General features: G+C 31.1%; 1 protein-coding gene and 1 long non-coding RNA gene across 2 annotated transcripts; one reads left to right on the forward strand and one right to left on the reverse strand.

Annotated features, from left to right (window-relative positions):
* The first annotated feature begins 5,928 nt into the window (after positions 1–5,928).
* Positions 5,929–6,637, forward strand: LOC131635073 (uncharacterized). The gene is made up of 3 exons (XR_009293710.1): positions 5,929–6,039; positions 6,131–6,233; positions 6,516–6,637. It is a non-coding gene; the product is annotated as an uncharacterized LOC131635073 (long non-coding RNA).
* A 2,286-nt stretch (positions 6,638–8,923) lies between these two features.
* On the reverse strand, positions 8,924–11,922 carry LOC131635078 (probable choline kinase 2). Its single transcript, XM_058905677.1, has 9 exons — positions 11,727–11,922; positions 11,008–11,469; positions 10,771–10,892; positions 10,487–10,682; positions 10,229–10,346; positions 10,024–10,071; positions 9,701–9,801; positions 9,425–9,548; positions 8,924–9,316 (listed from the first exon to the last, which is right to left on the reverse strand). The coding sequence occupies exons 2-9, from the start codon at positions 11,395–11,397 to the stop codon at positions 9,168–9,170; spliced, it is 1,248 nt and encodes a 415-aa protein (XP_058761660.1). The 5' UTR covers positions 11,398–11,469; positions 11,727–11,922; the 3' UTR covers positions 8,924–9,167.
* Positions 11,923–17,516: the final 5,594 nt, after the last annotated feature.

Here is a 17,516-nt window from a genome sequence, read left to right on the forward strand (position 1 = left end):
GAAGTATAACCTTCGAGTCCACAGACTTCTTTTTGTCAAAACTCACCATTTCGACCTTATAGCGGTTATTACTCATGACACCTTCCTCATTCCCCCCTCTTGAGCCTTCAGCCTTCATTAACTTGGATTTTCTTCCAGGCCTAGTATGGCTTGTGTCTTGAGACGCAGTTTTCACACTTTTCTTAGGAATGGAAACTTTCTTTGATCCTGAGTTTGTCTTAGTGTGTTTCCCTTGATGAGACATCATCCGTTTAGGATATCCAGTCAAGTTGTAGCATGTAGCCTTTGAATGACAAGACCTGCCACAGTGATCGCATTTAAGGTGTTTATATTGAGAATTATCGTACCTTTTTTGTACTATCTTCATATGTCGGGACACAGGTCTCGACATCTTCTGCTTCTGCCTTTGAGAAGCCTCCCCAATTTCTTGGCTTCTTGAGTTAAGATTCCTGATCTTTTCAGTGGCCTTTCAATTTTGATGATTCTCATCTTTCATAGTGGTACCTGTACTTGACCTCCATCTTCTTTAAGATCCTCAATGATTGCCAAGAGTTCCTTTTTCTCATCCTGTAGTAGAGTAGTAATATCTGTGTGCTCTATTACTTTTTTCCGAAGTTTTTCATTTTCCAAGCATGTTTCTTAGAATCCTGCTACAAGTTCACACACTGTAAGTTCTCCTACATATGACTCAGTATCAAACTTATTAGTTTCTTCATCAGATCCCCGCGTTTTAGTTATGACCTTCTCTTGTTTGAACCTTTCCCCTGACCATGACACAGCTAAGCCTTTCTCATGTTTCTTGAGGTATATGATTTTATTTCTTTGTTCATACCCTTTTTGATTCAGCCTGGAATTTCTTATGTTGTTGATATGTTCTCTCAATACAGTCAGGTCGTCATATGAGATTTCAGAGGTCATCTCTTCCTTGGTTCTAGAGGTCGAGGCAAAATTCGTACTCTTCTTGCCAGGATGTTGAGACATTTGATGTAACATCTTTGATCTAGTTTGGGGATGACTAAAGGCTAAACCTGATTTCTTTTTCTTATTCAGCCCTAGCGTACTCATGCCCCTTGTCATTCTTCCCACTTGAGGGACTTCATCACGAGAGACAGACCCATTTTTATGCACTCTGAATAACTTTTAAGCTTTGTTAAGTTCAAATGGTAGAGAGATAATCTCTTCTTCCGGTTCAAAGATAGTCCTCAACTGTTATTTCTTTTCTTTATTCAGTTGACGCACCAATATTCGATAGTATCAATTCAGAGTGATACTCCCCCGTTTACAACTCCTCACTTAATCAATACCCTTCCTATGACTTCTACCTAAGACTCACCTAGGTATGAGGCCGTCCTCAAATCCCCTCAATCACAACACCCTGTGACAAAATAACACAAACAATAAAAACAAAAGACACTCTTCCAAGACACACAATTCTCAATGCTTAAAAGCTTATGAGAACCAAATACTCTTCTTGCTTAACAGGTTCGGAGATCACACAACATTCAACACCTACAAGTTTGTGAATGCACACATATGGAACTTACATCACAAATAATGATTCCTATAACCCTAAAACACAAAATATCAATTCCACCTAAAACTAGGTTACAACCCTTCTATTTATAAGTTTAACATCGACTGGACTGGGCTTCAAAACACAGCAAAGAGGATGCCAAATATCTGCTACTTGTTCTCCAAGAAAATAGGTCGTCAATCCAAACTTTTCTATATTGTCTCCAATAATAGAAAGTGTGGAAATCTCTTGATTAAATCAATCTTGGATAACACATCAGCTAATTGATCATTCCCGAATAATCTGTAGTTGTAACGTTAGACTCCTGTAGCAATAAAAATGCCCGATTCACTTGATAGATCAACTTCTACAGTCAGGATGTCATACCAGACATGTTGTGACATCTTGTTTGACATGTTGAAGTCTGAACGCTAAGTCATCTTGTATTTGTTTCAACATATTCTTGCTCAGTAGCGGGATGAGTGGCTTCGGCATCCCTTTGGATGTGTTCTTGTTAATTTTTCTGGATTTTTATTTTACGGGTGTCCTTTGTTGGAGAGATCTAGTTTTGTCTGGATTCTCATTCCTTGTTCTTTTTGTTTGGGTACCCCTCGTCTTTTGGTGGTTCGGTTTGCTTTATTGATTCTTTGTGGCTTTTGTTGGTTGTTGTTGTTTTTGGTCTGGATAGCACTCCTTGTGCCGTTTCTTAGTGGCGATCTGTGTTCACTCGTTATGGAAAAGAGATATCACTATGGGAAAGAGGGAGCATGTACTAAGGATAATTTAGTTTGACGTGCTATTTCTACTCATATTGTCACTTGTTTCAGGAGGATACAGGTCAAAAGAAAACTCTAATCCTTCATTTTGTTAGTGTATTATGAATCATACAATATAATAAAGCTAGATGAGAATTTGGGCAAGTTTGCCAAATGTCAAGTTTTTAGGATTCCATGCTATTTTAATTTTTTCTATTAATAGAATAGTTTCTATTATTATCTTTAATTAATTTTTTATTATTTAATTAATTATAATGATCAATTAAATTTATAAAAGAACTCAATAGTTGTCTTGAGAGATGTACTGTCATTTGTATCAATCGAGAATCTAAAGGGAAGAGTTGGGAGAAGTGCAAATCCTTAAATATTTTCATATCTTCCCTTTTCCCTGATAGGTATTCATCCCACACATTATTTATCTTTTCTTTCATTATCAATGCTTTTGCAATCATCTATCCAGATTCAGATGGCAGCAGCCTGAAGACAACAGCAACATTTCCCTTCTCTCTTCCATTTTATCTCTTATCCTCTCTCTTTGACCATCAAACCCTAAAATCAGCCGCTTCCACCTTCAAATTTGCTTCACTCCCTCTTCGAAATCCATTTCCCTCCTCGATGTATTTTCAGGTATCTCTAACCAAATCCTTTTTCTTTCTTTTTTTTCTTTCATTTTCATTAACTCTTATTTCATTGTTTCTTGAAATCTTAATGATTTTCATTGTATGTGGTGACAGTTCATGAAATATGGGTGAGCGTAGAAAGCTCGAGCATGGTGTCATAATTTGAAGAAGCCTGTCAAGAAGGATCTAGCAATGACTGAAGAAGTGACACTTGCAGGAAAAATTCTTTAATTTTTTTTTTAAATTGAGAAAATTGAAATATTTTAGTTCAAAATTTTTGGATACAAAAACTTTTGATACTCGAAAGTTTTTTGTTGGCTTGAATCAAGTTTTCGCATTTCGCTTATTAATTGCCGACGAATTCCATCCTCTTCTTTCTCATTTGATTTATCTACTAGGGAATTGTTGTTGTATTGTTATTTATTGTTGTGGCAGAATGTGATAGAAGAGTATAATAGTTATTATCTATTATTATTGTTATTGGATTTTAGTTGTATTTGGGTCTTTATAGTTGTTGGGCTTTTAAGTTTAATATCCATTTAGAGTAGTATATAATGTAGTCTCATAGAGACATTGAGAAGGAATGAATGAAATCAAAAGTTAATTTTATCTCTATTTTTCTTAGCTTATTTTTATGTCTTTCTTCTTTATTGTCAAAACCCTAGTTCTATAGTCTTGGTAGGAATTTCTTCCTATCAATTGGTACTTTCATTTCGATCTCATTCCTGCTAAATGGGGTTCTGGCGTAATTTTTATGGAGTAGAAGAATCATCTTGCTGGATCTTTTCAATTGAAAAATATTTTAGAGTCAACAATATTGTGGAGGATGAGGAGAAAATGAAGGTAGTTGCAATGGCAATGAGAGGATGTGCTCTTAAATGGTGGCTATGGAGGATTCAACCTCATCCATCAATGTCTTGGAATACTTTCACAGAAATATTTTTTTGGCATTTTAAACCCAAATGGAGACATTTTTTCATGGAAGTAGATGAGGAAATAGAAGAGGAGGAGGAGGAACTAGATCTGGTTATCGAAACAGAACCACCAAAACCCCCAGACACCTCAACGAACACGATTTTAAAACCACCCGATAACCCAAAATCCCCACCTCAAACGTTGTTGTCGCTGTCGACACCATTGCAGTCCACACCTCCACCCTCGGCGCCATTTCCACCAGCTAAACTTCCTACTTTGCAAACCTCATCTAGACAGCTACGACCATTAAAATATTCAACTATAGTTTCATCTTTGTCACCACCGCCGAAAACACCATTGAAAGCTCCCGAAATCGTCTTACATCAGTCAACGCCGTTGAAACCACCACCTCAATTTAAGGATGGAGTGTTTCATGTTGATGCTAATTTTGCGATTCCGCCAAAACCACCAGATCAGATTGTTGCTGGGTTTTTATGTTGTGGCGAGAGTGAATTCCAAAGGTACACAAATAATCTGTTCTTAATTTTCGCCCATAAACTGTTTGTTAAAATACCCTTGACACCAACTTATGTGAACACCACTCTCTTACAAGAATTGAAAACAACAATTGTTGAGGGAGATGTGGAGAAGTTTTTGCTTTCAAGAAATGAAGCGTTGACGATATGGAAGAGGGTAGGGGAAGCAATTACGGGTATTTTCATGGAGTTGGAGAATCTGATTCGACGAGATCCGGCTAAGGCGGGAGTTCCAGGTAGCGGACTTCACCCGATCACCCGTTACGTGATAAATTACCTTCGTGCTGCGTGTCGGTCACAACAGACATTAGAGCAAGTGTTTACGGACTATGGACATCCATTAAAGGAGTTTCCTAAGATTGATGATAGAATGCATTCATCCCCCCCTTTATCAGTGCAAATGGATTGGATTATGGAGCTATTAGAAAGCAATTTGGAAGCCAAATCCAGAATCTATAAGGACCCTGCTTTGTGCTATGTTTTCTTGATAAATAACTGCAAGTACATTGTTCAAAAGGCTGAAGATAGTGAGTTAGGAGCACTTTTAGGAGATGATTTGATCAAAAAACACACTGCGAAAATTCGGCAGTACCATATGCAGTATCAGAGAAGCTCATGGAATAAGGTGTTTGGGTTTCTAAAATTGGAGAACAGTGGCTCAGTGCCACCTAATGCCATCGCAAAGTCGATTAAAGAGAAGCTGAAATCGTTCAACACAGCGTTTGATGAGTTATGCAGAGTTCAATCTTCATGGTTTATCTTTGATAAACAGCTTAAGGAAGAAATAAGAATTTCCATTGAGAAACTGTTGTTACCAGCTTATAGAAAATTCATTGGTAGGTTTCAGAGTCTTGCTGAAGTTGTTAGACATTTGACGCAAGAATGCCGGTGGGAAGTCTACAGATTTTTGCTGGAAGACATAATGGATGCTGAAGCTTATCGAATGCTACGCGAATTATTTTCGAGACCACACACTGACAACATGAAGATCATCAAGGCTTTAATTTATTCACATGAAGACAATTTCCCTCTATATGATGGTGTTTCAAAGAAAAGGGGTAGCCTTGAGGCACTTAGGAGAAATAATGTATTATTTCTGTTTTCAGGCCTGGAGCTTTCAATAGATGAGCTTCTAATACTTGAACAGATCTACAATGAATTTTCTGTTATGATTGTCCAGTCTAAACAGTGGGATCCAGGAGTGGAAAAAGAAAACTGGATTTAGCAATTTGGTTTTACAACCTTGAGGACAAGGTTGTTTTGAAGGGGTTGGCAATGATAGAAGAGTATAATAGTTATTATCTATTATTATTGTTATTGGATTTTAGTTGTATTTGGGTCTTTATAGTTGTTGGGCTTTTAAGTTTAATATCCATTTAGAGTAGTATATAATGTAGTCTCATAGAGACATTGAGAAGGAATGAATGAAATCAAAAGTTAATTTTATCTCTATTTTTCTTAGCTTATTTTTATGTCTTTCTTCTTTATTGTCAAAACCCTAGTTCTATAGTCTTGGTAGGAATTTCTTCCTATCAGAATGTGATTCATGAATCAGCATCAAATTGTTACTGTATTTTATGCTTCGCGACTATACATGCCAAGTGCTCGACAAATATCCTCAATCAATTTCTCAAAAGTCCAAATCACCGTACATGGAAATTGGAAATAAGTTAAAAATTGTAATGTGAAGTTAAACTCATCTCTTACAAATTTACCAAAATTGTTTTCAATTCTAAAATCATTTCAAGTTCTGATTTTTCATTTATGCAGGGAATAGATTAAGTTTATCTATCAATTTTTAAGACAAAGGTTGTCACCGAAGATGTGAAGATCGATCTCTTCGAAGACGAGGATGAGTTCGAAATCAATGAAGGTAATAATATATGTTTGTATCTAATTTTTTTAATACTTAACATTACCATATATTAATTCAATTTAATTATTATATATGGTTTAGTTTTTGTTCTATTGAATTAGTAGTTGTTGAGTATTTGACAATTTTCAATGTTGTAGATATAAATTTTGTGAGATAAACAATTGTATAAAGATGGTGGAAGATGGTGCAAGTTGTTGTGAATGAGTTATATGATTTTATTTGTAGGAATTGTGGTGATTTGGATTTTCAATTTCATAAGTTTTGTTGTATAAATTGCAGAGTGTACAAAGGAGTTCTTGGATTATCTGTCAATCTCTATACTTCAATTTGTAGGAATTGTGGTGGTTTGGATTTTCAATTTCATAAGTTTTGTTGTATAAATTGCAGAGTGTACAAAGGAGTTCTTGGATTATCTGTCAATCTCTATACTTCAATTTGTAGGAATTGTGGTGGTTTGGATTTTCAATTTCATTTTTTTTGTATAAATTGCAGAGTGTACAAAGGAGTTCTTTGGATTATCTGTCATGGTCTCACTCTTGGAATTTTCCAAACTTGCATGTTTATATACCTACCTCAATTTGTTTTTCACTTAATTATTGGCTGCATAAAATCTCTTATGATTTAAATTGTGTGACATGCCATATTGAACCTATCAGTTCACAAGAAAAAAAATACATAAACTCAAGAGTTGAAGTAGTAGAATTTTGTATCATGATATATATTTTTTGTAATTTAGCTATAAATAAAAGTGGTTGAAAACTTATTTTATTCCATTGGTATTGAAATTGAAACAAATTCACTTCCATCAAATATGGCTTATATTTGACTATTTAAGTTTTTTTTTGCATTTCCAATTTAATAAGGTAATAATTTTTTAACGATTCCTTCCCTTTCCCAGTTCCAAATTTATAGAAAATTGAAATCAATAATATTTACACTAAAAATTTAGAGGGTTAATTAAGTAATTTAATTTATGCAATTTATTTTGAACTAAGTCTAAAAAGAGCAAAATACAATCATTTTAAAATATATTTAATAATTTAAAAATTACAATTTATGACAAGATTTTAGTATTATTTTGTCCAATTTAATATTGAACACCCATGATTACAATAATTGTGCTAATAATAATTATTGTTATTTAATGTATTAATTTTATAAATAAAAATGAAATTAAATGTTGAAGAATAAATATGGTTTTTAAAATTCCAATTATTTTGGTTAATGGGTCTTTATTATTATTAAAGAGTTTCTTTCTTTATTTTTGCATCAACATTTATGTGTTTAAAGTTTCATATTTTTTAGGTTTACCATTACCATAAAAAAATCATTTATAAAAATAAAATAAAATTGAATAATTCTTTTAAATATAGAATCACACTAAATTTTTAGAATGTTAATTAATTAATGTGATTCAATTTTAATTTATTTTATAAAATTTTTTTTGACATAACATTTGAAATACTAAAGACAATTATTTTTTTCATTTAATTATTGGCTTATTTAATTAGTAACACGCATGCTGCATTTTATTAACATATAAAAAATTTAGTTTTATTAAATAAAAATTGAGAAAATATTAAACAATAATTATATCTAACAATTTTATTTATTTATGATGTTTTTTTAAAAATATTTTATATATTAATTGGAATTACAAACATTAATAAAATATAATTTATTCATGGTTTTGTTAAAAATATAATTCATGTTGCATTAGGAACATTGAATAAAATCTTTTGAACTACCTATTCATTTCTCCCTTTAACGCCTTATTTTATTCAATTTCACTTTTTTTCTTAAACGAAAATAAAATAAAATCAATTAGGATAGTAGATTTTTTGTAATGGAAAGTTATTAAAAATATAATTATTATTATTATTTGTTAAAAATAAATTTTTTAAAATGTGATTATAGATTAAATAATTTTTTTACCATGGAAATTAATTGAAAAACGGGTTAAATGGAAGCGTGTGAATTAATTGAAAAGTGGGTTAGTTGCATACATTTAAAATATTAATTTTACAAAATATAATTAAGATATTAATGAAAAATATGATATTAAGATATGATACAAGAAAAAATAAAATTAACTTTAAAAAATATTAACTTTTTTAATGATAAAATGTTAACAAAAAATTATACAAATATTTCTATAGTAATCAATACTAATAAGTTATTAATAACATTTATAATAATTAACATTAATCAAGCTAATCAAAATAAAAATAATATTAAATTAACAGTACCTAATTATTAATCATAAAATAATGATATTTATAAAATTATTATAAATAAAATTTATAAATTATATGTGCTTTTAAAATGAGATTTTTTACTTAAAAAATATTTAACCCGTGCCTCGCACGGGTTTAAGTAGTAGTTTATTTAATTTTTTGTTAAATTAAGTTGTTATGTGTTACTTGTATCCTCCCAAGTGATGCTTGTTCTTCATGTGATTTGTCACAACACCTTGTTTAGGTTTTGCTTCTTTTTTGTATAATAGTTTTTGCTTGAGTATTACCTGTTTTGGATTTCTTTTTTATATCTTAAACAATTGGTTTTCACAACACATGTCTTGTGTTCAAATGATTTTTAATTAACTATGTGACTTTTTAACCTAAGGCTGGATATTGAATTCTTTAACCCAAAGCTAACAATTACAATTCAAAACATAAAGAAATAAATTAATAAAGAAAATGAAGTTTTTATTTAGTGGGATGAGAATGAGTACTATGGAGTCTTAAGTATCCTACATCCTTATTTTGGAGATGGACTCTCTCCATTTCTTTTCTCATATTTTTTCCTGTTTCATATCTCAGCTCTTATGAAGTCTAACACATTAGTAGCACATTTCTGTTTGTATATTTTTCTTATGAATTTTCAATTTTCATTCATAAAGGTGTAAAATAGAATCATATATACATTTCTCTAGTGTTTTGATCTGAATAAACCAAGTCCGAAAATTTTCTTTAATTTCCGGGACATTCGAGTGCTCTTTCTTGGTTTTTCGTTGAATGTTGATGCCAATGCTTTCTCTCCGGCAGGCAAATTTACAAAATGTTTAGGCGAGTTGAATTCTGAAACATCAAAATTAGAAAAAGTCTCGAAGATTCAAAGAACGTATGTAGGTATTTATATATTATCGACAAACAAAAACAACTTCAATCAAGTTAAGTAACCATTACCATGATTAGCATTATCATTGGAAGATCTATCATGGCTCAAAAGATTGTTTTTCTTTGACCAATACTCTTGAAATCTTTGTCTTGCATATTCCTTGTAATCAAAATCGATTTTGTTCACATGCTCCTGATCAAAGTAGTAAGATAGTTTAGAAGAGACGCGTAATAGAAATGTTTACTCTATCTTCTATTATCGAGTTAGATTTTTAACGATATGTTTGATGGTGCAGTCGACTACAGACCGTTGGATTGAGAGTGAGAATTCGAAAGTGAATATACCGAAATTATTCCCCAAAGGCCCCATAATAGATGACTTGCAAGTGTATACTTTTCAACTTCATCTAGTAGTTGTTGCACTTCATTATCACTAGGTTTTTCTCCTGTGTGGAAAACCAACAAATTCATCATTAATTAGAACAATATATTTACTAGGTATGTCTGTGTCAATGTGTCGATGTCTGTATCGTGTAGTTTGTCTGTGTCAACGTGTCGATGTCTGTATCGTGTAGTTTGTCTGTGTCCGTGCTTATAAAATATTTAGCTATGTTAAATTATAAGAACCATGTAACACAGTATTTAATATACAAAACCTGAAATCTTACCTGATGAACTCAAATATGTCTGGACAAATCTTTGACGTTCCTCCAAATCTATCGAGAAAAGCAACGACATAAAATTAACTTTTGAATGGTTATTACAAAATGAAAAAGATGAAAAGAAATTGTTATAGATAATTTGAGATTTGTTAGAAATTGTATCAATTCTAAAATCAACATTTCTATAGCAGAAATCATACGAGCGTCATACCAGGATATTTGCTGAAGTCAAGAACATGGGGAGTTTCGGTATGATAGTTTGCAGCCATCTCAGTGAAATGGTTTGCTATATCATATGCTATAGGATTATAACTTGCATACTCATAATCCTGTGTTTCAAAACTACACTTTAGAAATCATATTTTCTAAAAAGGACTTAATAAGACTTATAAATTGTAACTTATTTTAACCACAATGTTAGCATAGCAATAACACTACAACCTAACTAATTAGCATAAGAGAAACTCACTATTATGGTTAGAGAATTGGTTACTTCATCAAGCATGATGTTACCGTATTGTAAATCGTTGTGGCAAAACCCTATGCGCTCGGGAGATACTGATAATTCGTTTTCCAGAAAAGAGATTTCGTTGTCCATTTTGTCCAAACGAAATGTCTCAATTTCTTCGGGAGACGACAAGCGCCTCGCTTCAATAAGCCAATTTCTGAATCATTAAAAAAAAAGTATTAGAAACGATCAAACTGCGCTTATATTTGTTGCATAAACAAATTTTTCTTCCGTATATCACATACCGCAATCTTTCCCATAGGTACACATTCTTGGAACCAGGCATGTCAAGATCATGAAACTCCTTCATTTTGGAGGCTATAAGAGCCGAAATAGATGGATCGCGTATATCAGGCGCAGATAATGTCTGATAAATCCACATAAGATAAATGACTCATCAGTCTCATTGATCGATGTTGTGAAATGAAATAAAATGACTAAATTCTAGACGAATAATGAGAAAAACTAAAAGGCAATATTACCCTTGCGCGGATGAACTCTTCAATTCGTCCTTGAGCAAACCGTCCTAACAAACGAGGTCCCTGTCCGTTCTTGGAAATGAACGAAAACGTTTGAATCTCGTTATCCCTATCAAAGAAAATGTCAGTACCTTCACCATAGATTCTAACAAGAACCTTTCTCGACATTTCTCCTTCTTTTGTTTGCCATTTTATCTGGAATACCTCATTCGTCATCGCTCCTTTAAGAGGAATAACTTCCAAGGCATTCGCATCCAATACATTCTCCCATTTACTCGCCAATGATTTCAATGTATTTTTCGCTTCTTCTGGAAGACAATCTAGATAATTTTCTTTATCATTTACATCGTTTTTTAAAGCAATTTGGTTAACAAGTTCTTCTGCTGCACCCATTGGAAAACTCTCCCAATATATTTGGTAGATTTCTTGATAAACAAGGCAACGTGCTCCACAATAAAAATGCACCTAAAATTGAAGAATCTTCAACATGAATCCAATCCAAGATATTTTATTACAATATACAATCTAAAATAATAAAAAAAAATCAACAATTTAATTTGTTGGAATCCTTAAATTCTCTTCTTGAACAAAGAATTATTGTAATTTTTCATCAAGAATAATTATTAGGGTTTTATTATTTTATAAGCATGCAATCAAAACCTTACAATTACAAAAAATTCTAATTAGATTTTTATTGAGTACTCCAAATTCTTGACACAAACCTCGAAGGGAATAATGTGTTGGTGGTGCAACGGTGGCCGGCGACCGGAGAGTTATCCTTAGGTGAGCAAGAAGATCTTGTGATTTTCAAAGAAATGAGAAAATGGTGTTTTTAATTAAATATATATTTATTAAGAGCTGTTTCCACCTCCAGCAAGATGATGCTAAAAGTGAGGTGGAGATGAAAGGAGGGAACAAACTGCTAGGTTTGTTTTGAAATTTTGAAACAAGATTGTGAAATATATATATGGTTAAAAATAGAGGTTGCTAAAAATGATTTTTGGTTTGGTGATGTATGATTTTGTGAACATTTTAGTCCGTTTAAAGATGCTATAAATGGATTTTACCTAACTACTTTGTCATTGACAACTTTTTTCTCAATGAGTAGTTTTTTTTTTTTAGTTTACAGAGAAATTTTTTTTTTCTTGTTTAGTTTTGTTTATCTGTCTTTTGAGGAGTAATAAAATTTTGATTAAGGCCAAATTATGGTTGTAAAACATATGTATATTTAATTATATATCTTTGAAATGTATAACTCGCATTTGTATTAACCATGAGTACTTCTAAAATAGTGAAGTATCGGTACTGGGTACATACCCGTATCGGGTTCACGTATCGTATTTGTGGTATTTCATTTTTTTCGTTATTCAATTTTAAATAAAATTTGTGGTTTTCTCAAATATTAATATTGTATATTTATGTATTTTAATTTCTTCGTTACTGTATCTTGACATTATTTTTTATTTTTGTAAACTTTCATAATAATATTTTGTTGTGATCTTAACAATTTAGTTTTGTTCATACATTTTATAGAAAACTCTTCGGTTTTATTAATGTACCCGTACCTTAACATATTTAAAAACGACGTATCTCGTACCGGTAGCTATGCATCATAGGTATTAACCGTTATGTGCCTGCCACGGGATCAACAATAAGAAAGCCCAATCATAATGAAGTCTAATTTAAGAGCATGCTTATCAAGACGTTCTCAGTTAAGGGTAATCGATATCAAAGGACTTGCATTTGATCCTCTCCCTCGAACGATTGCTAGCCTTAGATACAATTGAACGCTCCCGAGTAAGACACTGGATTACACGGGGACGGGTCAGATCACATATATTGGGACGGTTTAAACAGGGCCGGTCCTGACTTTTTAGAGGCCCGGGGCAAATATAAAAATAGATCTTTAAAAAAATAAAAAATTAACCAAAAGATTTAGTTATAAATAATACTAATATTACTAGTTTTTTTAATATATTATTATAAAATAAATTTAATAATGTAACTTTTTATAAAAAAAGATTTTAAATTAAGTTTGTTTACCACTTTCATCTTTTCTCGATATTATAAGAGTGGAAGTTGTAAGTAGTAATTACATAAAAATAACTTTTTTAGTTGTTTTGTAACACTTTGATAAACCGTCAAAACTTATATGAAAAGAGTTGAATTAATTAAAAATTTATAAAATCTTATAAATATTGCATTAGTTAGACTAACTTAAATCAAGATGTTTTAAACTTATTAATTTAATTTATTATCCATATATTTATAAGAATTAATTAAAAATAACACTACTATCCAAAAAATTTAAATATAATATAAAATAAAATTTAACAAATATATATTTTTATAAAGAAAATCAAACCATTAATAATTATATTATATTATTTTTTATAATTTAATTCTATAATAAACTTTTGAATATTTAATTAAAAAAATATCTAAAATTTATATTAAAGAAATAAAATCAAAAAGTTTAATATTATATGTATAAATTTAATTCTATAATAAACTTTTGAATATTTAATTAAAAAAGTATCTAAAATTTATATTAAAGAAATAAAATAAAAAGTTTAATATTATATATATAATAAAAAGTAGCATTAAATTGTTTAGTTCAAGCGGTAATGTTTGCTTTTCTCAACGCCATTCAAGTAGTTCAAGTAGTTTTATTATGAAAATAAACAATTAAAATCATAAAATGCAACAAGAAGGCTCGAACCTGCATCATCAATTTAGCTGCACAACTCCTTTGCCGCTGCGTCATAAACAATACACAGTGCAATGTTTCATAATAAAATATATATATTCATTTTACAGTATAATTCTTAAAGCCCACACCAAAAAAATTTGAGGCCCCTCATTTTTTGAGGCCCTGGGCTGTGGGCCTGCTTGCCCAGGCCCAGGGCCGGCCCTGGGTTTAAACTTCCCACATATTTAATGCCTAACACACACCATTCATGTATTCTCTCATTCATACCCTTAACTACTTTCTCATTCATTCTTTTACTTAAACATTGGAGTGATAACCTTGCACGACCACCTCCGCTCCGTCACACTGGAAGCTCATTTCACTGCATCATCCATCCGAACGCTACCTATTTTTGGTTCCAATTTAGAATAATGATGTTGTATGTGGGAATCATCAAATTCTCACGATTTTCCATGATCTGATTTTGCTGATCCCAAAGTCATAAATCATAATTCCGATTTTATTCGAAAGAAAATGATGATGTTTGAATTCATCATTGATCTATCGAAACCAAGATCATTCCTTTACCTTGTCATTCCTTCGATTGGTGGCGAATCACTTGGCAAGAGAGAGGAGAATGAGAATCATTCAGTGCGAAACTCTTCAAGAGTGTTAGTGATAACGGGAGGCAGAAAGGAGACACATTATTTTAGAGTTACGAGACAGCGAGAAAATGGATATAAAATTTCTAATGCGACATTTCCACTATTTATAATTATTGTTGACCAAGTGACTTCAAATACAATAATAATTTTTGGTATGATGACGTGTGATTTAGTGAACATTTTAACTGTTTAGTGATGTTATAAATGGATTTCACCTAATTTACTATGTCATTGACAACCTTTTTTATAAGAAAAATCTATAGAACAATTTGTTTTTCAATTTTGTTTATCTATCTTTGAAGGACAAGTAAGGGATATTTAAATGGTAAATGCCAAATTATGGTTGTAAAATATTTTGAATGTATCATTGGAATTTGTACAAATCATATGCAGTCTTGAGTACATAACTATTGCATTTTCTATATTAATTATTGCAGAAATGCACATTGAATAATTGAGTTATGTGTTTTCTTTTCTGAATACCGTTTTTTAAATGGCCAAATGCGTTGTAAAAAATGGCCCATAACAAAGCTTTTTAGATAATTTGACTTTATACTTCCACAATTATATTTATACACTTCCCTCCTAAATTACTTTAGCTATTCAAAATACCCTTAATTTCAATAAATAAAAACAAACAGAGAAATACAAAAAAGATTAGGGAAATTCTCGGAAGCTTTGAAAATCAAAACATCTTATTTGAATATACAAATCACAAGTTTTTTAAGAATTGATTTGAATGCTCAAACTAGAACTTTTAAAAATAAAATCTTTAGTTTGAATATTCAAACCGGGTCTTTAAGTTTTCGAAACTTCTAAATTTTTTTTTTAAAAACAATCATTTGTTAGATATAATCGACGAAGTATTCTAATTTTAACTTCAAACAATACTGATATTAAAATTCGACGGCAAACTTCTATGCGGAGTTATAAAAGTTGGATAAATGCAATAGGCAAGACATCAACATAATCATTAATATGATCATGAGGTTGAGCGACAGGAGTATCAAAATGATGGATTGGATTTGCCTGTAATCAACAGTTCCTTGAAGTCATGCAACTATGAATTTTGTGATTCAGGGGTGACAATTTTAAATCATTTTATGAAATTTAAATCTATTTATTTTATTTTTTTTATCAATATCTAACGATCATAAACATCATGCGTGATTGCGAGAAAACTCTGATTGCAGAGAATTCATTTTCCAAAATAACGCTAAGAAAGATCAAATGAGGCCTAATTGAAGCATCCAATGTTTTCAGGCGGACCTTATGATCTCTTTATCTTCAAGGACCATGAGCATCATGTTGGTTCTAGGGTTTGAGTGGGTGAATGAGATAATTTTTAACCTAATATTAATTTTTTTTTGTTATTACATGCACAAAGAAAACATAGGGCTCGTTTGGTTTTTTTTTTTTAAAATAATTTTTATATTGTTATATAATTTTGTAAAAAAAAATTTATAAAGAATTTTTTTATAAAAGTTTCAAATAAAAATTTTGTTTGAATAGTTATTATTAAAATGTGATTTTAGGTATTTCATCTATTTATGGGAAAAAAATTTGGATATTAAAATTTCAAAAAATCACTTAATTTTGAAGCTATTTCAAATAGATTTTCATAAAAATTATTTTTTAAATACAACTTTTTGAAAAAAATTGATATTTTGACTAAGTTTTGGTCTTTAGTATGTTTATGTTATAGGATGTCAAAATTAGTGTTTCATTTTAGAAAAAACAAATATAAAAAAAAACTTATAATATTTTGAAAACGATTTTGAAAAATCTATTTTCAAAAATACAAAAAAAATCTATTTTTTTAAAGCTGAAACAAACAAGTCTATAATTTACTAAACTTAAAACAAACATGATAAATGTGAGGCCTCCTTTGTTTTGTAAATTTTTTTATTTGTTTATTTAAAATCTGACTTTATTTTAACTTGCTAGTAAGAGATTGTTCAACTTTTGGAGCAAAACAATTGGATGAGGACAAGGTAAAATGCTAGTTAATGATAATTCATTTTTTAAGATAGTGAAAATAATATTTTAGCATTTTCATTATTTATAGAAAAAAAAGTATATAATTATGCAGTGGACTAGTCTATTATCTCATTATAAATAATAAAATTAACACGAATTTTATAAAATTGATTCAACATGATTCTACACAATTTCACAGTATAAATTAAGAAAATTTCTTTTCCAACCTCCCTACCTTCTAGTCCACCTCTGGTGAAAACTCCATACTACCCCTGACTTCGAAAATGCATTTCCGAAAATGTAAGAAAAAGGTGTTTTCGGAGATGCATCTCCGAAAACGCCTTTTTTCTTGAAAAAATTGTCTTATTTCGGAAGTTCATTTCTGAAAACAGTATTTCGGAAGTTCATTTCCGAAATGCTGCGCGTTATGCAGATTTATCAAAACACTCCCCCTCCCCCATTCATTTACCCTTACTCAAATCAAAAACAAGCAAAGGCGAAAATTTGTGCAAACACACTTCCAAGGCTGCATCAAGGCTCAAATCACATTGCTATACAACATTCAAAAGCCCACAAATCACTCAATTTGTAAGTTTTAAATTTGTTAGATTCATTATTCAAATGCATGTTATTTAGGGTTCCAATTGCATAAATGATATATGGACTGGTTGTTAGTAGTATTTAGGTTGTTTAGAAGCTTTTTGAATTGGTTTTATGTTTGATTTTGGGGTCTGCCATGGAAGTTGCAGAAAACTCCATCGCAGGGATGTTTCGGAAGTTCATTTCCGAAAACACCTCCATCCTAGTTTTCGGAAATGAACTTCCGAATTGTATCAGAAGTTCAAATTTTTTAGTTTTTTATTTTGTCTCGCATATTAATCGATTTCAATTGTTTACAGGAACATGTCAGACAACCAACCAGTACGCATTATACAGGGTAGGGAGACCCAGACTGCGTCGGCTAGAGAGGGTAGGGAGTGTCCGTTTTAATTTGCAAGTACTTTATTTTTAACGCCTTTGTTTATTGTGCCTGTTTCTTTGAAGTTTGTGTGCATGCGTTCTGACTTCTTTGACGGCGTGTCGCTGGTTTCCAACGTCTTTGTTCTTTAATGACTTGTCTGTTTCCCAAGCGTTTTTGTCCCCTTTCTTCTTTTATAAAAGGAGGTCTCATGGAC

The sequence above is a fragment of the Vicia villosa genome, unplaced genomic scaffold, assembly GCF_029867415.1.
Source record: "Vicia villosa cultivar HV-30 ecotype Madison, WI unplaced genomic scaffold, Vvil1.0 ctg.001420F_1_1, whole genome shotgun sequence".
Lineage (NCBI taxonomy): Eukaryota > Viridiplantae > Streptophyta > Magnoliopsida > Fabales > Fabaceae > Vicia > Vicia villosa.

Excerpts from the sequence above, each read along its gene's own strand:
- LOC131635078 (XM_058905677.1), bottom strand. The coding sequence starts at position 11,397 with ATGGGTGCAGCAGAAGAACTTGTTAACCAAATTGCTTTAAAAAACGAT. Across the intron at positions 10,893-11,007 it reads AAGAGTTCATCCGCGCAAGG|ACATTATCTGCGCCTGATAT; the intron begins GTAATATTGCCT and ends TGGATTTATCAG. Across the intron at positions 9,549-9,700 it reads GCCTTTGGGGAATAATTTCG|GAGCATGTGAACAAAATCGA; the intron begins GTATATTCACTT and ends TACTTTGATCAG.